We start from the raw sequence: 22,460 nt of genomic DNA, 5'->3' as shown, positions 1-22,460 counted from the left end.
GCGTATACAGAGAGAATCTAGTAAGAGTGGAGCGGATCGGCCGGAAGCCGCCATTAATGGAGTAACTTTGAACACACACACACACACACACACACACAATAATACTTTGATAAATTATATTATTAGCAGTGTGTTACGAATGGATATAGGCAAAGGTCAGGTGATAATGATGCAAGAAAAGAAAAATTGTTTGTTTTGCACATATTTATACTGTCAGACGTTTATGAAGTGTTATTTATATATAATTTATAAATGTGTATAATATGAAATAAAGTATAAATAAATGTATGTCTATATATTACAAAAATATGTATATCCATATATATATATATATATCCATATATATATATATATATATATATATATACACACACACACACACACAGGGTGTCCCATTTTATATTTGTCAGTCAAATATTTCGATACGACGTCGTTTCAGAGAAAAATGTTTCAGACAAAAGTTATATGGCTTCGAGGGGGCAAGATGATGATATTCTCAATTTAATTGTAGATGGCGCCACTTTCGAGATTTCATCATGGCGGCCATTTTTTTAAATGGAAGTCGATTTTTCTCTCTAAGTGAAAGTTGTAGCTGACAATGAGGCGAATACAACGGTTTTTTGTTTTTTGAAATTGGACCATTTTTCAGTGAGTTACAGCGTTCCAAAGTATACTGTTTTATAATTTAAGTATAGACATAAACCAAATCTTGTATCGAAAAATGTTTCTTACAAAAGTTTTATGACTTCAAGGGGAACATAAGATGCTGCCACTGATTTGACCTTGGGTGCACCTGTCAAGGTTTATGTGAAGGTTAACTTTTTTTTTAATGGATCTCTTTATTTCTCATTATACAGTCTTGACAATCAACATCGTTGGTCTTTAAATGTATGGTGCGGAATTTTAAATGGACAGATCATTGGTCCTTATTTCTTATACATTTGTAATATATATATATTACAAATGTATATATTACAAGAATGAATAAACTGTAATGTGAAAAATACAAATGATCCAGCAAACGCAAAATACCAGTTACATTATTGTTCAGTATAATTGCGAAGTCAGGTAGATAAATGCAATATACATTTACTTGTGTTATGTAGCAACTGCAATGTAAAGTGAGAAAGTATAAATATGTTGCTGTTGCTTATTATTTGTTAAGTATCACATCCTTGTGTTTGTAGTTGATGCATCCATAATTCTATACGAGTTGTCTGTTTTACCTAAAAGACAAAAATACACATGTAAAAGAAACATTATTATGCTATATGATGAATGTATAATAATAAGTGAAGACATCATAGTCAATATAACATGTTATATAACTTGTGTGGAAGTGTTGGGAATAGTACTAAGAAAACCAAGAAAATGTAAAAAATGCCAATTTCATATTAACAACAAAAATGATAAGTATAAAAGTACGGTTTACAATAACAAAAATATAAACTAAGTTTTATGTTCCTACAATAGTATAAAAACAGAATATGCAATAAATAAACATAACATAAAATTCCCAAGTGTCATTAACATTACAAGTATTGCACATTCTACATATTTTTGTGTTAAACACATTACATATTATTAAAAGTAATACAAGTCAGTCTTGTAACAAAAATAGAATATTATTCAATATTATGCATAGCCATTGTTTTGCTTCCAAAATACTGTCTCATCGCACTGAAAGTGTGAAACGTGCAAAGATTTCAAGCACCACGGAGAAAAAGTGCGGAAGTTTCTCCGTTAATGGCGGCACCAATCAGAAAAGGGAACACGATCCGTTCCACTCTTTCTAGATTCTCTCTGGACGTATATAATAGACTGCGCGCTCTTACGGGCGAGCTGAAGACGACAGAGAGAAATGGAAGTAGCGCTGCGGTGGTGCTCTCTCTCTCACTCTCATAATCGAGAGTGGGGGGAAAGCGCTTGGAGGAGACAGAGGAGAATGGCTGCGTTCGGCAATAGGAAAGGCGTGAAAGGGTAGGCTTGCGGAGTAAAGTCCCAAATCAAAGAAGCGCAATCGCGCATTACGTTCTCCATATAACAAATAAAATACAATATTATGAAATAAGAAATATGTAAGATTGAAGAATGTAAATATAAGACACAAATGTAAAATATATTTTTCTTTATCCCCCTGACTATAATTACGCTACAAAATAGTTATATTTCTGAAATTGGCACATGGTATAAAAGAAATACGAGGTTCCATTTTTTCAATCGAATAACGCAATGCATCAAAACAAATAAGATTGATTTCTCGATAATATAAATCAAATATTTTTATGTTGAAAAAACTTATAAATATAAAATTTTATATCGATAAGTTTATCGTATCTGAATAATCAATAAATCAGAAAAAATATCGATAAAATACAATCAGATATAATACTCGCTAATGGGCAAGCTCTCAGTTAATTAAAAGAGTTCTGCAGCTACATTTCAGTAATAATTTTATCGATGAGTTATGGTATATTATACCGAAAAGGTAGACTAAAACTTTACAAAAAGTAAACGCGAGTTAATAGCCGCTTGCTATTACCAGAGAGAAGCCTGAGAGCGGTCACGCTCGCGTTTTAACTGTAACGCCTCAAACGTGGACATTGAAGTGATTCTGTCTTTATTGCTCACTGAATATTGAATAAAGATAGAATGACGCCGCGAGCGTTGGGAGCGTCAAGTGGAACGCATATGTCCACGTTTGAGGCGTTACAGTTAAAACGCGAGCGTGACCGCTCTCGGGCTTCTCTCTGCTATTACCGTGAGCGAGCCGTAGCCTTTTAAATTCAGAAAAAGCAACAAACAGAATCTACTCGGTCGTTGATTTTTCATGGAACGCGAAAACATTTTTCACAGAACGTAATCGCTATACGGTTAATGTTTAAGTATACATTTTTGTCATTACTTACCTATGATGACTAACATCCGTAATAGTTCTCTGCTCTATCTTACAGATACAACATATCGCAACCATTTTCGTTATTTTATTTTGTACACTCTTTACTACACAACTGCGACACTACTGCGACAGACATTTGATGGCATTGGCCATCCCCACCACGACGTACATTAAACAGAGATAGCACCACCGCAGCTATTGCTCTCTCTTACTAATCAGTTTTCAGCCTTTCTCATGGGATGGCGCAGTCTATTATATAAGTCTATGGTTTGATATCTCCGGACAATTATCAATGATTTTGTAATGGTCGAATATTGCAAGTCATATAAAATTTGTAAATTGTGTTGGTTCTGATAACGTTTAATTACTTTAATCGGCAATGAAGATTACAAGAACAGCAATTAATCATCATATATCGCCAATAATCGTTATATTTTGAATTAAAACTGATAACATTGATACATTCCGCGAAATTAAATTTAAAAGTTAAGAACCAGGCCAGTAAGGTAATTAGTCAATAAAATCATTGTTTGTCGGTTCAATTGACATGAACTTTTCGTCTTGATTCGTCTTATCTTCTACTAACTTCTATTCTTTCTCTTTTTTTCTCTTTAATGCCTAAGCGTACATACATAAGTGCAAAAGTATAAAAAGTTCAAGCCAAAAAAACAAATCTATTGTTACGTCGTATTTCGGAACAGCTCTGCTATAGTCATAAGTCAGTATTCATAATCCATTCATATATAAGGTCGTTTTGAATACGATTAAAATATTTTCTAGCCAATCAGGTAGCTGTATTAGTATCTAAAGACAGTATACGTAAAACTATCTCAAAATGGACTTATGATAACCGTCTAGTGGACCGTAGTGTATGTGTGTACAGTACAGACGTGTAACTGTCAAAATGGTTAGTAGGTTGGAGATTTCAAATGAGAGCAATAGCGATAACTCTTCCGAGGAAGAAGATGATGAAATAAAGTTATCAACTCAAGTTCAAGCAGTTTAAACACGTAATTCTGCAGTCTCTATTAAAAATGTAGAATTTATAAGGAAAATTGAATAAAAAATTCGAATTTTCTCTTTATTTAGAGTCTACAAACGGAACGTAACAAGGGTGGATCAAACGTTGTAGAATTGTGCAGTAATCTGAATGAAACGTCGCTAGATAAATTGTTCTTGACCTCGTACAAATTTCCAAATAAAACTATGCGGAATATCGAGATAAAAGCGCAAATCCGGAATATCGGTAGCACAAGTTCAAAGATCGAAGATTTGAGCGATATCACCGGTAGGCGTGTAATCAAGCAGCGCGATATTTTCTTCAATGCAACGAGGGGGAGATTGAAATTACGAAGATTTGAGGTAACGACACAATTGCATTCTATATAATATTTTCGTAGTAGAAAATCCTGCTGTTACACCGTCATCATGTATTTCAATTTAAAAAATGTTTTTTTTTTAAATATATATATATATATATATATATACAATAATTTGAACTTGAATTGAAATGTGTCTTTTTGCATTATGTGTAGGATGGTAGCGCAGAATTAATTTCCTACGAACGACCAGACGTGCTCGGACCAAGGCTGTCCAGCTACGATAAAGTAACACTCGACTCTGATACTGCAGAATCTCTTACCAATATTTTATCTCATTCCATCGGTGTGTTTGGAACGGTTAACAAAACCAGGCAATTGTACATGGTTGGGCAGACTCGAGTACACGTCGATGAAGTCGATGGCTTAGGCACTTTTATGGAACTGGAAGCAAGTATTCCTTTTCATTCTTCTACTTTGTCTCCACGAAGGTCTGTCAGTGAAGTTCGCCAAGTTCTAAAGTTGTCATTTTAATTTAGGTGGTGTTGCAAGAAGATCAAGACATAGAAGCTGGACAGAAGATTGCCGCTGACCTTATGGAAGCGTTACTGATTAAACAAGAAGACTTAATTGCCGAAGCTTACGTAGATTTACTTAAGAAAACCAAAACATCCGTCTAACATGTACATTTTGCGGGCTGATATAAAAACAAGATTATGCTAATTTTTTGATGTGAAAACGCAGACTTACACAAAAGATAAGAAAGCTTATAATTTTGAGAATATTGCATCTAAACTGAAATATTGCAAATTTTAATTATACTGTGCCTAAAGATTCCAAATCTTAACACGGAGAAAGATCTTGTTTGTAGTTAGAAATGCAGATAATACATCTAGGTTGAAAAGATAACATTTTATCATCGATTGAGTTTGGCATACATTTCTTACTGTTCAAGGAAAAAAATGTTTATAGTTTTTATCTCGAGATGGTCCTTGAAAGTTATTAAATAAAGTGTATGAGGCAAGATTATGGGAGGAAAAGAGAATAACATGATAAATAAGTAGACTCAAAGCACGTATTGTATTTTTCCTTTCTACGTGAATAATGGAAAATAAAAATAAGATACTGGAAAGTTATTTGTTACTGGACGGGTGTAATCTGTAAAAAAATGTAATGAAAACGAGGAAACTGAACTGAATGCATTATCGGATATTCTTTTCCCCCCAATTGTTCTTTGTAATTGTACTCGAGAAACGTTAGCGTGATAAGTCGCGAATAACTCTTTGAGGGATGCTAGAATAATTCTACCTCGAAATACAATAACTAGATAGCATTACATTATTAATTAATACCATGCAGAATGCAGAGAAGTCACTCATTGTTCGCGGTGCACTCGTTGCGTAATCCATTAAAATTATCAACTCTCAAGCATCTCGCAAATCGTGAACGGACTCGATATATAAACTCGCGGAGTCCGTTTCTTTGACAATTGCGCGCGGGAACTGTTCCCGAGTAAATCGCTGAAGCGAGAAGCATCGAGGTCTCTTCTCCTCGAGTAACCAACTGACAGATTTGAGAATTTAACGTTGCAATGGAGCCCGTTACTGCACTTCTAGCCACGCTGATGGCGTGCCTCTGCTTGTACTATTTCATCGCCAACACTCTGCTGTACTTCAAACGGCTGAAGATCCCGCACGTGCTGCCGATTCCGTTACTGGGCAACCTGGGACCCTTCATCCTGCGGCGGATTTCCTTGGCCGAGATCATATGCAACACGTACCGCCTGTTCCCGGACGCGAAGTACTTCGGCTTCTACGACTTCACGACGCCGATTTACGTGCTACGCGACCTGGATCTGATCAATTTAATCACCATCAAGAACTTCGACCACTTCTGCAACCACCGTAACTTCGTCAATGAGAATCTCGAGCCGATCGCTGGTAGAAATCTATTTGGCCTACGGAATGATCAGTGGCGCGCGACGCGACGGCACCTCAGTCCTACATTCACGTCCAACAAGATAAAGTTGATGTTTGGACTGGTGTGCAAATGCGCCGAGAATTTCGCCAATTTCATTGCGGCTGAGGCTGGCAGCACCGGGAAGACGTACAACATGAAGGACATCCAGTGTAGATTCGCCAACGACGTAGTGGCCAGCTGCGCGTTCGGCATCGATGTGGACTCCTTCAATGAACCTAACAACGAGTTCTTCTTGCTCGGCCAGAAGACCATGAACTTTAACGGTGCGCTAACGTACAAGATGCTCATCAGTAGGAACTTCCCGAATCTGGCGAATCTTCTGAGAATCAAGTTCTTCGAGAGTAAGACAGAGAATTTCTTCAAGCAGATCATCAGCGACTCGGTGAGGTTCAGACGTGAGAAGGGAGTTGTTCGACCGGATGTGATTCACCTGATGATGGAGAGCAAGGACGCTGACGGTGAACCTTTGTTCGACGTCGAAGAGATGGCTGCTCAGGCCCTGGTCTTCTTCCTCGCCGGTTTCGACTCCATATCCACGAGCATGAGCTACCTGGCGCATGAGGTTGCGATAAATCCTGATGTTCAGAACAAACTGTTAGCAGAGATCGAGAATGTTCTTGAAGAGACCAATGGGAAACCTACCTACGAGACTATCTGCGGTATGCGTTACATGGACGCTGTAGTAAGCGAGTCCATGAGGCTGCATCCGCTGGTGTCTTCCCTGGACCGGGTGTGCGTGAAGGAGTTCGAATTACCGCCGGCAACTCCAGACAGCGAACCAGTTACGCTGAAGCCCGGTGATGTCGTTTGGTTCCAGAGCTATGCCATTCACCGCGACAGCAAGTACTACCCGCGGCCGAACGATTTCGTGCCGGAGCGGTTCCTGAACGGCGAGGTGAACAGCTCGTCCTACATGCCGTTCGGTATCGGCCCGAGGATCTGCATAGCTAACAGATTTGCTTTGATGGAGATGAAGGTCATGTTGTTCCACATGCTGCAGCATTGCATATTCGAGCCCGACGTCAAGACAAGGATACCCATGATACTGGACAAGAAGTCGTTTATGGTGATGGCAGACGGCGGTTTCTGGTTGAGGCTACGAGCGAGGAAATACTGAGCGAGCAACTTTGCCATCATTCGCTTAGTATAGATATCACAAAAACTTTCAGATTTTAAATGTACATGGAGTTACATTTGTTGTCTCATTTGTTATCAGAGAAGTCAAGCTGTCCGATTATCATCAAGAAATTCACGTAAATATTAAACATCGAATGTTGCGATGACATAATATAGAGATATATTTCATATATCTCAGTTGTACGATCTATGTATGATGATGTTTTTTAAGAACAAGTACATTATGATAGATTTGAGCAAAATTGAAAATGCATTAACTTTATCCGAAGAACAAGATGATTATATTATCGAATGATGTATATAGGAGCGTTATTAGGAGAGGCCAAGATTCGATTGTCTCGCCGAAAGATAATTTCACTAAATATCGATATTAATTTATTCAGAAAGTATAATGGCATTAATATTAATACTACGTTCGTCTAGCGTTAAGGCAACAGCGAATTGTATCGAACGAGTCGAACGAACGATTGATTCTTCAAGCAAATTGTGTACGCTTTCTTTTGTGACTTGTAAATAAATACTAGTACAAATAAGATATATGTAAAATGCATGAACTCTTACGTATATATATATATATATATATATATATATATATATGTACAGTTCTTACCGATTACGTTATCCTAGAGAACCTGACAGTTTCTCGTTTAATATCGGTTAATACTCGTAACTTTGTCCAATTACGCGACCTCTCTGCCTTTGTGATCCACAACATATATTTTCCAACTGTAATGGACTAGATTGCTCAAGACGCGTGTCAGGTAACCATGATAAGTGTTACACTCAATATCACATAATACACTCTGCTGACATGTGCTCTCTCTCTCTCTCTCTACACTTGTATACATGGGAATGCTCACACATGTCCGTGATAACTCTGTCATAAAAAAAAGATGCGTGAAGTAACGTGTCGATTCCCTAATACTAAGAGCTCCTGGAATTCGTTTTATCGCACGTGTACAATATACAGTTACACAATATAATAATCTAATCGGTGTACTCGCCGATTACACTTTAACGCGCGTAAACTCTATGACTCAATCGTCTCTTTCACGTGTCTGCAAAAAAAAAACAGAATATGGTTTTCATAAATCGCTGTCGCTGCAAAGGCACATGGATGCACACACGCATGCAACGTAAACTTCAACGAGTGAAGGAAGGAAACGAGGCTTACTGTCCGTCCGCGAATTGCACGCAGTCGTCAAGTACGTCAGCTGATCTTGAGCAACTTAATAACGGGAGGCTCTCCTGCCTTACGCTTTCTCTGTTCAGCTCGTGCGACGAGCCTCTGAGCGCTTTATAAAAAACACAATCCAAAGTGCGGGATTTTCCTAGAGACAGCACATAACAGCGTAATGTTGCGTTCTGACGTTATTGGAACGTTATTAATACAATTAATACAATTACGATATATCACTGACCTAGGGTGATGCGACGAGTCTTTATGTTTATGACACCCATCGATCTGTAGTGTCTCAGACCTTAAAGCAAAATTACACATGCAATGAAATCCCTCGCGCATTGTAAACGAGCAAATTGGCGATGCTCGCCGATATCGAGGAACAAAGACGCGCTCTCCCGCTTCTCGACAATTCAATTGGCGACGTGACGTATGTACAACAGTTCCGATTCACGAGATTGCGTGTGCCAGTCTTACCCCTAATTGTCGCGCTTTTCTGATGTCTCGCGGGTGAAGAAATGGTAGACCGGGAAGAGAGATTGCAGATTGATTCCGAGAACTCCGTGGATGCACTGTACTCTTTCGCTGGAACAACGCAACGCAGTAATCATGACTACCAGAAGGGATAATAAATCGGATACGCAGTTGTGCGATGTAGAAACAACTTAAAGAAGTACTTTGAGCAGGTTGAAATTAGTTAATGTTAAGAGTTAGTTCACGAATGTGCATGTGCAGAGAAGCGGTGCATGCCGTTATTAGTGTGCCGTTAGCTCAAGGAACGTCATCCGATGAACAACGAGCGGATTAAACGAAGCGGGAAAAGGAAAGCAGAGCAACAGAGGGGAGACAAGATGCAGTCCAAGCATTTGTTCCTACCTCATCACGTGTTAGATATAGTTGGAGAGACTCTCATTCTGCAGTACAAAATAGATTAATGTTATTTCTACCGTGCTTTTTCCGTGATAATACTACGAATAATAATACCGCGGGAAGAAATGTGTAATTTGCCGCAGAGTAAAACGTAATCATGTTACTTACATATTTCAAGATTGCTAACTAGATTCATGTCAGAGTTCATTGTATCTTTGGTGTTGTTAGTACCGGCTTTTTCGTAGACTGGATCGACCGGCGGTGGTTTATCTGCGGGGGCGCAAGATAATGAGTCAATTTTCGCTCTATTTAATTTGAAACACGTACAAATACGAGGATACTTACACGTTTTTAGAAAGTACGGATTCTTTAGTACTTGTTTTATACAATTATATATATAAGCGTATTGGCTCTGAAAATACAAGAATTTAATTAGTATCTCCTGCATTATTCGCGATGCCGAACAGCCTATACTTACTTCTCTCTGCACCATATTTATTCTATTATGTCGTAATCGATACACGGCGCCGAAGACGTCCAATTTCCTATTATCTCGAAGATGTTGCAGAAGAATGTCTATCGTTATTAACGTGCCCGTCCTGCCTATTCCTGCGCTGTAAAATGTCGATATATCCCATTATCAAAGTGTATAGTGCCAATTAATCGTAATAAAAATTGCAATCAGCTGCAAAATGAGATGCAAGACAGTACAGTAATACTATTTTCAAACGATAACACTCTGTTCGTAATTTATGCAAATATGTTTCTAAAACATTCTCCGCGAGTTCGATCCTGTATTAATGCTACCGATACGACTATGCGTGAAAACAAATACAGCGATAACAATGATTCACTCAAGATTCCGCAGATTCCGTACCGCAGAACCGTAGAAAAGTATAGATCCGCTCACGTGCACCGTAATTTATTTATACCTGCAATGAGCGACGATGAAACCTTTATTGGCGCTGATATTGCGGCGCATGATTTGGCAGAAATTGATCATCGCGTCGAAATCCTCCGGGACGTCGTGATCAGGCCAGTCTTTGAAGTGTAAGTGCGTGATATTTCTCTTTTTATTCTCCTGCAATTATTATATATATATTTTTTATTTACGATTTATATATGTATTTTATATTGTATATTTAATTTTATTTATATATATATATATATATTTTATATTTTCTTAATTGTTTTATTGTATACTAAAAAATGGCACCCGTGAATAAAGATTATTATTATTATTATTATTATTATTATTATTATTATTATTATTATTATTATTATTATTATTATTATCGGTCGTCACGGATGTATATTCAACGCGCGTAAGTCTCTTTCGCAGATATGACATTTGCATAAAACATAAACCTTCTGTAAAACGAGCGTTCTTTGAGTGTGCGTCCTGTAATCCAACTCGCTCGTGCATCGTATCGTCATGTTCTCGTACCGGAAGGTCTCCCTGATCGTCGGATAATACTGATGACACTTTTCCTGAAAGACGAATTTAGCATATATTAATAATAATGATGATTCGTCATGATTAACTAATGGTGTCAGAAGCTCACTTTGCCCTTTTCGACCAATTGCGTCAGCATGATTATGATATTAATGTTGTACTGGTCGACCATTCTCCAAAAGTCATAAGTGGTTTCCTCTTTTGGACCCTGGCAGGCTATATACTCGTCCTCTCCCGTGTATCCCTGAAGTATACGATACATTAACGCTCTTTACTCGGCGATCGGTGATTTCAATGATTTCAATTTTCAGTAGGAAAGACCGTCACGCGCATTCAAACGTCGCAGAGAATACTTGCTCTTATAAACGATGCGTTGATGTAATCCGTGTTGGGATCATTGTCTATCACTTCTAGTTTTACTCTTGAGAAATCATCTGGAAGTACGAATCATGATTCGTAATACTGTGTGCAAGTGTACGACGATCAAGCGCAAGATAAGTACGTACAAGGTAAGATATCGGAGTAGCGATTTTTCTTTCGGTTGGCCTGCAGACAAGCGGTGTTAGTCGGCATCTGTAGGTCGACGCTGAGAGTTTGAAGCAACCGGAATTCATTGCTCAGCTTCCCAGGATTGTCGATCAGCTGTTGACAGTGGCTGATGAATTTTTTTCTGGTGAACGGCGCCGGCACTGGCGAACCGGGCATGTCAGAGTGCAAAAATCGTCGCAACACTCTGAAATAACAGAAAACGCGCTCGACGTGAATTTCTACAAGGCGTGCAGAAAACTGAAAAAAACCGCATAAAATGAAGTTTTACAATATTTTTATATGTAATCGAGGAATGACAAAGATAAAATGCAAATATACAGATAAATATAAAGAATACATATCTAAGAAAATAAATAATACATAAAGTAACGAAGATTATAGGAAAGCGATAATTGAAGTCAACGTCTTCTCATTAACACATTCGATTTCAGCAACGAAAACGTATCATGCACAGAAATGCGCAATAGCATTTTCCGCATCTCGTATATATATATACGCGTGTCTTCCCTTCGTCGAGACCGCGAAGCGTGGGCGACTCATTCACACAGTAGCGATACAATAAAATCTTGCGCAATAAACGCTTACGCACTTGGCTAGAAACGAATATAGCGACTCAGTTTCCTGAAAGCTCGGTGTCATAGCCGAATTTCCGGCCGTAGTTTACAGTAAAACGTCACGAGCAGCGCAACTGGGACGTGTTCCTTATCGTTTCGATTCACCTGCGTCCCACGCGCTTAAAAATATCCATGGTAAAAATATCCGAAAATCCGAACTTGGTTGCTTCGCGGCTCGGTGACACGCTCGAACCGCGACGGACACCTCCTCGTCGAGTACTGAGCCCATAATGCGCTGATGTATACCTTAGCGTGCACGATTAGACGCGCGTGCATCGAGCGACCTTGCTCACGCTCTAGCTATAGTTCGCCTTCTGACTCATAGTATAAATATTGATCATCGTTCATAAACGCGTGTACCTGTCTCCGCCGCATTTCAGCCCGCGCCAAGATCGCAAAGCGCGTGCATCGCATGTGATTTCAGTTCGGCGACCCGCGCACGCATCGCGACGCAAACTGCGGCTACCGATAGCTAGAGATTGTATTCGTTGTTCGAGATTTTCGGCGGCGCGGCAGAGATCTTCAATCTTATCTGATCTGGGGGGAATTACACGCGTACGACAAGAGTCCTTCGATAACGCGGCGCGAATCGACAACGCGATACCCGTGTTCGATCAAGATACGAAGATACGGGTAATCCGCGTTACAACAACGCGTAAGATCGCTTATCTCTCCGCGCTATTTTTTTCTGGATCAACAATTAGCGGCGACGTGACTTACATGTACGGTGAGCACTTTCGCACGAGCAGCATCATCGTCACCACTATTCCCACAACGAGGATGCCGAAAACGGCCCCGATGACGAGCGCGACGTCCAGCTCCGACTCTGACCAAATTGGAGAAGGCAAACGAGACATATATAAAATAGTATTTTCGCTCGATTTTATTACGTAACATGTTTGCGTGTCCGCGCAATTACTCGCACGGTGGATCGCGCCGGATACTCACTCGTTTTTATCAGGAAGACGTCGGAGTCGGCGTAGCCACCGTTGGTGAACGCCCGCATTCTCACGTGGTACCACGTGTCCGGCTTGAGCGGGCCGTTGCAGTACATCGGCTTGTCCGTTTTAGACGAGATATCCTTGCACGAGACGTCCTCGCCGACCGTGTACTTGATTGCTCTCATTTGACCGTAATCGGCGATCTGGTCCGCTAAATGAGGGTCGCAGAGATCACTTAATGATGCACGCGCACGTGCGGGCGTCACGCGCCCTCGTAAATTACTAGCACGTCCTATATCTACTTCATGGACGTATCACCTACGATAGGGATACCAGTTCTTCCACGTCGCTTGGTACGCTATCGCGAAGTCGCTCGTCATCGCTTCCTTCCAGGCGGACGTGTCCGGCCATGTGTCGTTGGTGACCAGCTCGAACCTCGCGCTCGACTGCTCGTTGTGCCTCGCCATCGCCACCATCACGGCGTAATACTTGATGTCGCCGTTTGCGTTGGAGAAAAGCGGCAGCAGGACGGTGGCCGTGGTTGTGGATCTGTGCGCCTTGTACGCATCGATGGTGATCGTCTGGACGTAGGCCTGCGACGGCCGTGGCGGTACTGCGACAAGAAAGAGAAAATTATTCATTATTTTTTCGCAGATTTTATAAGAAAAAGTCAAATAACAATAAATAACGATCGCGGAATTTCTATAATCGTCCGCCAATTCATACGTACTGCCTGCAGGGTACAACACGACTTGACTCTTCGACGGTCCAGGAGTATCGATATACAGAACTTTAGCGGATACCTCGAAGGTGTAATTGTACTCCCCTCTCAGCTCGTTCAGATTTATCGAGCACATGTGATTGTTGGATCCTGTGCATATATGCATGGTAGAGAAATTATGGTCCTTGCATTTCACACAGACTCTGGTGCCGTAAAACGATACGTTGTAGCCTTCGAGTACACCGTTCAACGAGCACGGCGGGCCCCACGTCAGGATCGTGTCCAGCACGTTTGAGTCGTTCGCGCTCGGCCTGATGATCGGTGCGGACATTTTCGTGATTGCTTCTGGAACTGACGAAGCCGATATAATTTTACCATTTCCTGAGACGAGGTGTAAAAAGACCGAGGGTAAACCTACTTCCGTGTTTGGTGCGAAATGTCTGCGGCTCACTGGGGTTGCCCCATCCCACCGTTTTCGCCTTCATCCGAACCGTGTAATTCGCGAACGCTCTCGCCGTGGTATAATTGTAATCGTACATGTTTCCATTCACCCTTATGGGCTTTAACGGTTCCTCCTCGGCGCACCAACGTGGAACAGGGTAGAGCGGTTCCCATTCGAGACTGATCTCGAACTCCGCCAAGATACCAGGCAGACGTCTCGGCGACTCCCAGGTCAGCAGGAACCACGAGTCCCCGCTGTGTTTTACAGGAAGCACAATCGGTTCTGACGGCACTGAAATGTTAAAAAAACGTTAGCTGCGTTTATTTACTGATCAGTCGATTGTGTTGTTTAATTTATCGTTACGTTTTATCTCGCCGAACAAACTGCAGGATTATTGCAACATTGTCCGCTTACCATCTTGCAATGTCGTGGCCTGAATTAATTCGCTAGGGTCACTGTGTTCTCCATTATTAATGGTGAACGCCGAGCAGACGTAAGTCGTGAAAGGACTCAGGTCCGTGACGACGGTAGTTCCGCTAATGATAGTGGCGTTTCTCGTGGTTATATTAGTCTTGGAGATGTTGTCGACGCTTTCGTAGCCTGTCCCGTTCCTCACAGTGCAATTGCACATGGTTACTACATCCGTTAGCAAGCAGTGATTGTTCTCCTTATTAATGCTCCAAATGATCGAGATGTTGTTTGCGCTCGCTAAGAACGAGTGCGATACCGGTGGATTCGTTTCTGAAAAGCGGAAGAGCCTGCATCGACAAAGTAGCTAGCGTCTATGTTGGACCACGTCCGTCGTACTGACATCGTGAGAAATGAAAACGCCAGTCATATATTGTACTTACTGGAACCAAGCGTCTCGCCGTTCACGGGCAACGTGTCCCCATCGACGTCGTTCTCGTTCACGGCAGTTATGTGCACGTGATACGCCTTGCACGCGTGCAGATGCGGGATCGTTATGTTCGTCTCCGTGGTGTAGAAGGTGGAATTGCTGGGGTCTACAGTGACGCGATAGTGCTTCAGGCAGCTTGCGCCAACCTTGGGTGGCTTCCATTCGACGCTCAGAGAAAAGTTGCCAGGTGTAACTGTCGACGACCCCGGCGCTGCCAGCTCTGCGAGGATTAAGCAGTCGTCAAAGACGAAGTTTTCGAAATTCAACGATGAACGTTACGCAGGCATCATGTCGATTACGATTCTGTTTCGATCCGGAACAGCATTACGCGAAGACGACGCCGCGCGCCTGCTATTCAATCCTGAATCGCGTGATCCTCAAACGGCAAACTTACTCGGCGAAGTCGTCTTCGCGGTATCGTTTACACCGGCGGACTCCACGGTCGGCGTCAGCGTCTTGACGGTGAAATGATACTCCGTGCACGGCTCAAGATCGCTCGCGGTGTAGTTCGTGGCGGAAACGTTGATCTTGCTGCACGCCGATGAACTGCCGTCGCACTGCGTGATGGAGTAACTGGATATGCATCTCGCGTGTTCCACGGGCGCTCTCCAAGCGAGTTCGATAACGTTCATGCTAACGTTGTGCGTCAGATCCAGCACGTCCCCGATGTCGGAAACTGGAAGTCGGAAACGAGTACGATCACAATATTTGTTTGAATCTCGCGAGTTGGCTCGCGACTGAGTTCAATGGTACACTTACTAGTGTAATCGGTCGTTTCCGTCAGATTAAAACCGTCGGATATCCAGTATTCTGTGATGACCCTCACGATAAACGTGTACTGCGTGCACGGATCGAGATTGGTAGCGTTGTGTCGCGTGGCAGTCTCGTTAATCTGGATGTAATTTTCACCGTCGTATCTCTCGACCGAGTATAGCACCGAAACGTTCGTCGCGTCCGCGCACGGCGATTCCCATGAGAGAGCGATCCATTCCATACTCTTGTCATCTACCGTCAAGTGAAGCACGTCCTTTGTTTCCGCTACAGACAGAATTAATATAAATAATATAAAAATATAAATAATTAATATAAAGAATATAAAAAATATAGGGAGAATAAAAATAAATAGGCGCGTACTTTCTCTTCCTCTTTCTCCCTAACTGATGTATATTATTTTCAAAAGTCCTTTAATCTCTTAATTTGATTTATATGTTACATACGAATTAATTTCCCAATTAATTCACCAATAATTTCCGTAAAACGTTTCTTACCGCTCGCGTTTATCGGCCACGTAGCAGGATCGCAAGTCATCGTGCTGTTATCTGCGAAAGTTGTGCTTTCAGGAACAAAAGTGGTAAATTTCGTGGTCTGCGTGACGGTCGATGATCCATCAGTGGTTTCCGACGAGGAATCGGTCGTCTGCAATTTGGTGGTGGATTTATAGGTCGTGGTGCTCGCGAGAGTCTCCGTAGATTCAAGATCGCCGCTTGCCGAGCTCGTGGGATTCTCCGTAAATTCTCCGGGATCGTGGCTCACACTGCTTGCGATATTTTCCGTCGATCCAAAATCGCGGCTCGATCCTGCCGACATGGTGTTAATCGTCTCTTGTATCGCGAATGCGTCATCGTTATCGCAGAACGCGCAGAGGAAGTAGAGAGTGAGGATAAGCAGCACCGAGCGTTTTTCAAGGATCATGTTCCAGTGAATGCTGTAACTGCAGAGAAATCGATTGTTCAGGATCGTCCCTTGATCGTTGCGAGATATTCAGTTTGCAATAATTTAATAAAAATACGTAAGAAGTCCCATACGCGAATTTGTTAATTAGAATTTATCGGATGAAACAATCTACACGATCGACCAGCGAAAATCAATCTAAATGCGTTATATTTGTCGTGTTTGTATCATCCGTGAAAACACTATAATGACTTGAAAATTGAAGTACATTTATATTTTATATTAGAAATTTGGAAAATAAAGAATTGACGATATTTTTGTGTATTTTTATTGTAAAAGTACTTTTAAGATTTCCCTTGAAAATCGCGACGCAATATTTTAAATGGATCGTCGCTGATGCAACGACTAAAGATTTCTATTAAAATGAAGCGCATTTCGGTTAACGCAGAGCGGAAATGATTTAGAAAGCTCGTGATTTGCAGCGGTTACATTTGTTTCCTCTCAAGAATTGGACGCGTGATCACTCAAGGATACGTCCAGTTTTTTTTCGAAATATAGCTTCCTGCACTTCAGATATCTCGCTGCGCTGGCGAATGGGCACCGTTTTAATCAAACTTGAACGTGACTCGTACTCATAAAAATGTATAACATCAAAACTCTGAAAAAATCGCGATAAAGCGAGCTGCTGCGATGATTTTCGAGAGAAAAATCGTGATTTCGCACGCAAGAAGCACTCTATATGTTAATACATTATATAATACACTTAATGTACCGTCATGCACTGGGTCAGTCAAAAAGTTTGGTTCAATTTTTAATAGCTTTTTAAGACGCCACATACATGTAATACAAGAAATAATGTTGATAATGTTTATATCGTAAACAATAATGTCTAATCATAGATGGTGATTACTTATGGTTGATGAACAATTTATTTCTATTGAACGCAATCAAGCAAAATTTGTCGGACAAATCGGATCGCACTTTTCGACTGACTCCGCGCACAATATAATTAATACAATCGATACCATTAATCCTCGCGCTAGTATTATCGTAGAAACGTAGTCGCTACATTCTACTGTTGACTGACACGGGGCGTTTTTTACAGCTTACGCTAAACAGACGGGACAACACTCGACTTCTCGCGCCTATTCGGTCGCGAATAGATAATTTACGCGCGCGATACCGCCGGACCGCGGGTCCCTCGGTGACTGTTTGAGGACGATGTTCGGCGTACCGTCGGTGACTCGTCGTCGTCGTTGTCGACGCTTTCGATAATCGTTGCCCAACCGCGCTCGTTGACAGCCTTCCGCCCGGTTGGTCGGTCGCTCGTCTCCGCTCTGTTGTAGTTGATATCGCTGATAACGCGCTAGAGTCCACTCTCGTCCGAGAGTGCACTCTTTCGCGGCCACTTTATTAATCAAATACAAGCGCCGGCCGTCCGTCCGACGTCCCCGGCACGACGCATTCAATTTTTGCGTTCTCCACCGTCCATCCGCGGCGAGGAAGAAATGGGGGATCGGACGGGGACGAGCAGTTTTACATTCGCCAGCGATAATCTCGGGTTGTTGATACTAGTACAGGGATTCTCGAGATTCAGGATTTTTCTAAATGACTTTTCTAAAAGACGCATTATGATACGATACGATAGACGCACAGTTCCGCGATGATTTAACAATCACGAAAATCGAGGATTTCTCCTCGAAAGAGCTCGAATTTTGTCAAGTTTCTTGTACGATAACACGGCGATTATCATGCGATCATTTTCGTGTCGATCATATAAAAACAAGGATGTGTAAATATAATGTGGAGTTACGTGCGCTTATCGCGTTCTACGGAAGGTGACGATTTTTATCGGAAATAGAAATCAGGCTTCCGTATCAGCGAATTGTCTCTCTCTATCGAGCGTCATTATTGTCCCGCTCGCATTTATCAATTAAATATGCTCTCTTTCCTCGTTGCTCGCTTTCGTGTCTACGCTACTTTTATTACGCGATACGTATAAACGTATATGAAATGAAAGCACTCTCGATGTGAATTTCAAAGTCGATTCACATCGAGTTCTCAAAGAGTCTACTATTTCCCCCCCTCCCCCCTCCAAAAAGTAACTTGAGAACGACTCGATAACTTACATGAACGTTCCGATTCATCGATGCTTGAATTTTCCGATGATGCACAAGGGAACGGTCCGAACCGTCCGGAAATCCCGCGGAGGAACTGATAAACGCTCGCGTTTGGCAGGACGTTTAGATTTCGCAGGAAACACACACGCGAATGAACGCGCAAAAGCGCGCGAGTGAGATGCGCTAAATGCGGGTTCCCGGCTCCGGTGACATCTGCTTACGAGGCGGAACTCGAAACCATGTGCCTCTTCAAAGCGCGGCGACCGTAGCCGAACGTGCCCCCACAAAGATTGTTGGAAATAGCATACCGATGGTGTGGCTTGTTCAGGCCTATACGGATCTCAGTTAGGGCCCACGCACACATGTAAGCGCGAACCCCAAAGAAGCACCCGTGGAGCCGGATCCTGTGGATCCGGCTGCTTCCTTTATTGCCTGCCGTCACGTGACGCATTATCTCTTACTTAGAGTATACTATTCGAGGGTCAAGCGTCGCAGGTACCTACGAACAGGTATCTGCAAAGAAAAAATGTATTTTAATCCGTCGCAAGCGTAAAAGAATTCAAATGTAAAATAATAATTGAAATAATTGTAATAATAATTGAAGTAATTGTAAAATGTGTTATCGCTACGCTTGCACACGATCATAAAAATTAATCTAAATTGCATAAGATAATAACGCAAATCTAAACTGATAAATTTAAAGTTAGTAAATCAAATTATTTTACGCTCAATCATTTTAAGATTTTAAACGAGTATTGAATTCGTATCGCTTCTGATCGCTAATTTGTAAATACTCTACAGTATGCAAATAATGATGCAAGCGTATATATATGTTCTTTACGACGATAAATCCTTATCTCTTTATCGAACCGAGTTCCTTATGATAAATTTGTGTCACTTTAAATATTATCAGATACTTGTAATATCGCACGATTGCGCAGTGGCTTAGCTTACCGAAGAGGCCAAGTATTAAGACTAGTGTTCAAGTGGTGGAAAACGGAATTGGTGAATTGTGATGATGGATGATGAACGTAGCGAGAGGAGGAAGAGCAGGTTTATCGACGCTATTGCTTTCTTTTCTTGTTCTTTTTATTGTCACAAACGTGATGCAGCGAATTGCAGGTATGCACACTTAGTACAGTCTCTGTGGTGGTCCCATGGTAGACTTGATGTGAAGCGAACGCACGTTCTGCCAGTGCTTCTTCAGCAGCGAGACGAGGAAGTTTATCGAGAGATGAACATTCTGCACGAGCTCATCAGGCGTCATGTCAACGTGTCCGACCGCCACTGACAGGCACAATACCTGTAAAAAAAAAAGGAAATACCGATTGAGTACGGAAACGCAAAACGATCGTCGATCAAAACACCAGATCAAGAAGAAATAGTCAGACGGGACTGTTCAACGTAAAACTCACCTTCTTCATCTGGAACTTGATGGTGGCCTTGACCTCGTCAATCTTGCCGACCATCGACTCCTGGTGAGATAACAGCCCAGGGAATTTACCGGCTTTGTTCAAACCGGGACCAAGGAGACGGGGAATCTGTTTGATCAATGACTCGCTGGCCAAGAACGCGTCGTATTTCTTCGCTGTAAGAGAAACGCACGTGTTGAGTTTCGCCCGACAATTTGACAATCGACGACACATGAAAGAAGAAAGTGTATCGACCCGGATTGAGGCGCAATGCTAGGATTGATTCACATTGCCCTCACCTAGAGTAGACTTAATCTCCTTCCAACTTGACGGCCATCATTGTACATAAATTAGCCAATAATGGTGCTTTTGGGAAGGGAATAGCGCCAACTAAGATTGTTAAATACTGAGATACACGGGAAAAAACATTGGCGGCATACCGAGTTTTTTGACGAGTTTCTTGTTCTTGTTGAGCTTCTTCAATGCCTCTGCATCCATGTACGGAATATTATTCGCCTTAGCCTCATCGCAATGCTGTTGATCGCCAAGAACGCACACTTGCATTTTTGGCCTGGGAATATGCTTCAACCTGACATAATGAGAATCAGTAATCGTCAAAATTTAAGTAAAATCTGACCGTTTTCCGTGTGCGAGTTTATAATGCACGGTATTCATCTCTTTTGTGAGTCCCAATGTTCTCAGATTCAAATGTCTTGCAACACTGATTATTCAGATAATACATGCAATAAATATGACATCATGGAACATTGGTAATTCTATAAACTTTAGCTAAATAATTATTATATTACATAGTTATAAATTAATATTAATATTATTAATTATAGTTATAAAATGTACATTTTTTATAATTATATCATATAATATATATTATGCTTGATCATCAAAATAGAAATTTTCAGACTTTCTAAAAAAACTGCTCAAAGATTTAGATAATGTTTTAATGGGCACTGAATCTCTACTGAACTTATTATATTTAATAAGGTTGATGAACAAATTCACACGATTCCTGTACAAAATGTTACCTGTAGAAGAACTTACCAGAAGGATCATGAATCCACGTGATCCCTTTTAACTTAAATAACGGTATAAATACCTCCCCAATTTATTTAAGACCATGGGTGTAGGTCCGCTAGGTAAAACCTAGCTTCCTGACGTGTTATGAGGCATTCTTACATTTTCATTTAAATAAAAAAAAATGATTTCTTTATTGCAAAATGAAAAAAATGCCTCAAAGTCAGGTGAGAACGTACTTGACAGTGCCTGAGAAACGCTTGTCCTTCTGTGGATCATAATTCTTCAAGCCAATCTGCAGCTCTATCGTCTCCAGGAAATTTCTCTTCTTTTCTTGGGAGTGCTGGAGCACGCCGTTTACGCATTCGTAGAGAGTATCACGGGATACCTTGGACCTGCAATCATAGCGTGCAGATTTGCATCTTCGTAACCTCAAAAATTACTTCCGCGTAAGCGGGTATATCCACGCTATCATTCGGCATTTTATAATATCTAAACTCCAATATAACAATCGACGATATATGAAAAAAAGAAAGTGTATCGACACCGATTGAGGCGCAATGCTAGATTGATTCACATTGACCTCACCTAGTGTAGACTTAACCTTAATCTCCTTCCAACTCGACGGCCATCATTGTACATAAATTAGCCAATAATGGTGCTTTTGAGAAGGGAATAGCGTCAAGATTGTGAAACGCGTTAAATTAGCGATCGTATAAAATTTATATTAAAACAAATTAAATCCGCTCGTTCCTCAAATTTGCGAATATAACGTACGATAGTATGCACGTGCATGCACGCCGATAGCAGCACACGATATTCGCATCAATATTCGCAAACATCTGGAATCGGTAAAAAATAATACGCGTTCGCCAACAATCGTGATTCGATGCATTTGCTCGCTGCAAAGTGCAAAATTGTTGCAAAGGATTGCAAAGATCTTACAGGATTATTATATACTCACGTCATTTTGTCGGGTAGAGGACGACGCGGACACGACCGAACTTCTCGAGGACCGATGCCGGAAAAGAATGAGGAGTGACGCCACACTATGCAAGAGGGATATGGTCATCCACTGATCACGCAGTGTTCTAGATGGCTATCCTGTGGGGAAAATCCTGTGCGTCGGAGACTCCACTTGCGCATGCGCACACTTGCGTGTCTCGGGATATTTCTGACGCCGACTGTATTCCACCAAATCGTTACGTCGAAAATTTTT

At 41.3% G+C, this 22,460-nt stretch overlaps 4 protein-coding genes and 1 long non-coding RNA gene across 10 annotated transcripts; 2 read left to right on the top strand and 3 right to left on the bottom strand.

Annotated features, from left to right (window-relative positions):
* Window positions 1-819: 819 nt before the first annotated feature.
* On the bottom strand, window positions 820-3,072 carry LOC113562598. Its single transcript, XR_003406989.1, has 2 exons — window positions 2,910-3,072; window positions 820-1,226 (listed from the first exon to the last, which is right to left on the bottom strand). It is a non-coding gene; the product is annotated as an uncharacterized LOC113562598 (long non-coding RNA).
* Window positions 3,073-3,179: 107 nt separating this feature from the next.
* LOC105284727 lies at window positions 3,180-5,402 on the top strand. Of its 3 annotated transcripts, none has more exons than XM_026972406.1 (5): window positions 3,180-3,405; window positions 3,815-3,909; window positions 3,989-4,261; window positions 4,435-4,668; window positions 4,758-5,402. In XM_026972406.1, exons 3-5 carry the CDS (start codon window positions 4,106-4,108, stop codon window positions 4,896-4,898), a joined length of 531 nt encoding a protein of 176 aa, XP_026828207.1. In that variant the 5' UTR covers window positions 3,180-3,405; window positions 3,815-3,909; window positions 3,989-4,105; the 3' UTR covers window positions 4,899-5,402. The 3 variants fall into 3 exon arrangements, with proteins under 3 accessions (XP_026828207.1, XP_026828206.1, XP_019888949.1); XM_026972405.1 differs by having other exon boundaries at window positions 3,680-3,909; XM_020033390.2 differs by lacking the exon at window positions 3,180-3,405 and having other exon boundaries at window positions 3,589-3,909.
* Window positions 5,403-5,508: 106 nt separating this feature from the next.
* On the top strand, window positions 5,509-7,868 carry LOC105284725 (cytochrome P450 9e2). The gene has a single exon (XM_011348467.3). It carries the CDS (start codon window positions 5,810-5,812, stop codon window positions 7,313-7,315), a length of 1,506 nt encoding a protein of 501 aa, XP_011346769.1. The 5' UTR covers window positions 5,509-5,809; the 3' UTR covers window positions 7,316-7,868.
* LOC105284734 (tyrosine-protein phosphatase 10D) lies at window positions 7,698-19,034 on the bottom strand. 4 transcript variants are annotated; one of them, XM_026972401.1, is made up of 23 exons: window positions 18,807-19,034; window positions 16,275-16,717; window positions 15,766-16,044; window positions 15,401-15,682; window positions 14,960-15,226; window positions 14,523-14,849; window positions 14,085-14,399; window positions 13,676-14,017; window positions 13,268-13,558; window positions 12,953-13,156; window positions 12,725-12,830; window positions 11,348-11,574; window positions 11,199-11,275; window positions 10,951-11,085; window positions 10,754-10,876; window positions 10,318-10,466; window positions 9,864-9,999; window positions 9,731-9,797; window positions 9,554-9,655; window positions 8,993-9,100; window positions 8,757-8,816; window positions 8,510-8,666; window positions 7,698-8,393 (listed from the first exon to the last, which is right to left on the bottom strand). In XM_026972401.1, exons 2-23 carry the CDS (start codon window positions 16,696-16,698, stop codon window positions 8,366-8,368), a joined length of 4,206 nt encoding a protein of 1,401 aa, XP_026828202.1. In that variant the 5' UTR covers window positions 16,699-16,717; window positions 18,807-19,034; the 3' UTR covers window positions 7,698-8,365. The 4 variants fall into 4 exon arrangements, with proteins under 4 accessions (XP_026828202.1, XP_026828203.1, XP_026828201.1 ...); XM_026972402.1 differs by lacking the exon at window positions 18,807-19,034 and adding an exon at window positions 17,912-18,044; XM_026972400.1 differs by lacking the exon at window positions 18,807-19,034 and adding an exon at window positions 17,703-17,904.
* Window positions 19,035-19,868: 834 nt separating this feature from the next.
* On the bottom strand, window positions 19,869-22,354 carry LOC105284726 (60S ribosomal protein L10a). The gene is made up of 5 exons (XM_011348468.2): window positions 22,206-22,354; window positions 21,481-21,636; window positions 20,650-20,798; window positions 20,213-20,385; window positions 19,869-20,100 (listed from the first exon to the last, which is right to left on the bottom strand). Exons 1-5 carry the CDS (start codon window positions 22,208-22,210, stop codon window positions 19,930-19,932), a joined length of 654 nt encoding a protein of 217 aa, XP_011346770.1. The 5' UTR covers window positions 22,211-22,354; the 3' UTR covers window positions 19,869-19,929.
* Between the last annotated feature and the right edge of the window lie 106 nt (window positions 22,355-22,460).

The sequence above is a fragment of the Ooceraea biroi genome, chromosome 9 (assembly GCF_003672135.1).
Source record: "Ooceraea biroi isolate clonal line C1 chromosome 9, Obir_v5.4, whole genome shotgun sequence".
Classification (NCBI taxonomy): domain Eukaryota; kingdom Metazoa; phylum Arthropoda; class Insecta; order Hymenoptera; family Formicidae; genus Ooceraea; species Ooceraea biroi.
The sequence above is the reverse complement of the archived record's forward strand: the minus strand, read 5'-3'. Positions and strand labels throughout refer to the sequence as shown.

What these genes read in the sequence shown, in the direction of transcription:
- LOC105284725 (XM_011348467.3), top strand. Translation starts at nt 5,810, where the DNA reads ATGGAGCCCGTTACTGCACTTCTAGCCACGCTGATGGCGTGCCTCTGC.
- LOC105284727 (XM_026972406.1), top strand. Translation starts at nt 4,106, where the DNA reads ATGCGGAATATCGAGATAAAAGCGCAAATCCGGAATATCGGTAGCACA. An exon ending in TGAAATTACGAAGATTTGAG is followed by an intron (nt 4,262 to 4,434) that starts GTAACGACACAA and finishes CATTATGTGTAG; the next exon opens with GATGGTAGCGCAGAATTAAT. An exon ending in GCACTTTTATGGAACTGGAA is followed by an intron (nt 4,669 to 4,757) that starts GCAAGTATTCCT and finishes ATTTTAATTTAG; the next exon opens with GTGGTGTTGCAAGAAGATCA.
- LOC105284734 (XM_026972401.1), bottom strand. Translation starts at nt 16,698, where the DNA reads ATGATCCTTGAAAAACGCTCGGTGCTGCTTATCCTCACTCTCTACTTC. An exon ending in TCAACGCATCGTTTATAAGA is followed by an intron (nt 11,086 to 11,198) that starts GCAAGTATTCTC and finishes CGTATACTTCAG; the next exon opens with GGATACACGGGAGAGGACGA. An exon ending in AGTTAGCAATCTTGAAATAT is followed by an intron (nt 9,101 to 9,553) that starts GTAAGTAACATG and finishes GCGTTGTTCCAG; the next exon opens with CGAAAGAGTACAGTGCATCC.
- LOC105284726 (XM_011348468.2), bottom strand. An exon ending in CGTTTCTCAGGCACTGTCAA is followed by an intron (nt 20,799 to 21,480) that starts GTACGTTCTCAC and finishes TCATTATGTCAG; the next exon opens with GTTGAAGCATATTCCCAGGC. An exon ending in TCAAGTTCCAGATGAAGAAG is followed by an intron (nt 20,101 to 20,212) that starts GTGAGTTTTACG and finishes TTTTTTTTACAG; the next exon opens with GTATTGTGCCTGTCAGTGGC.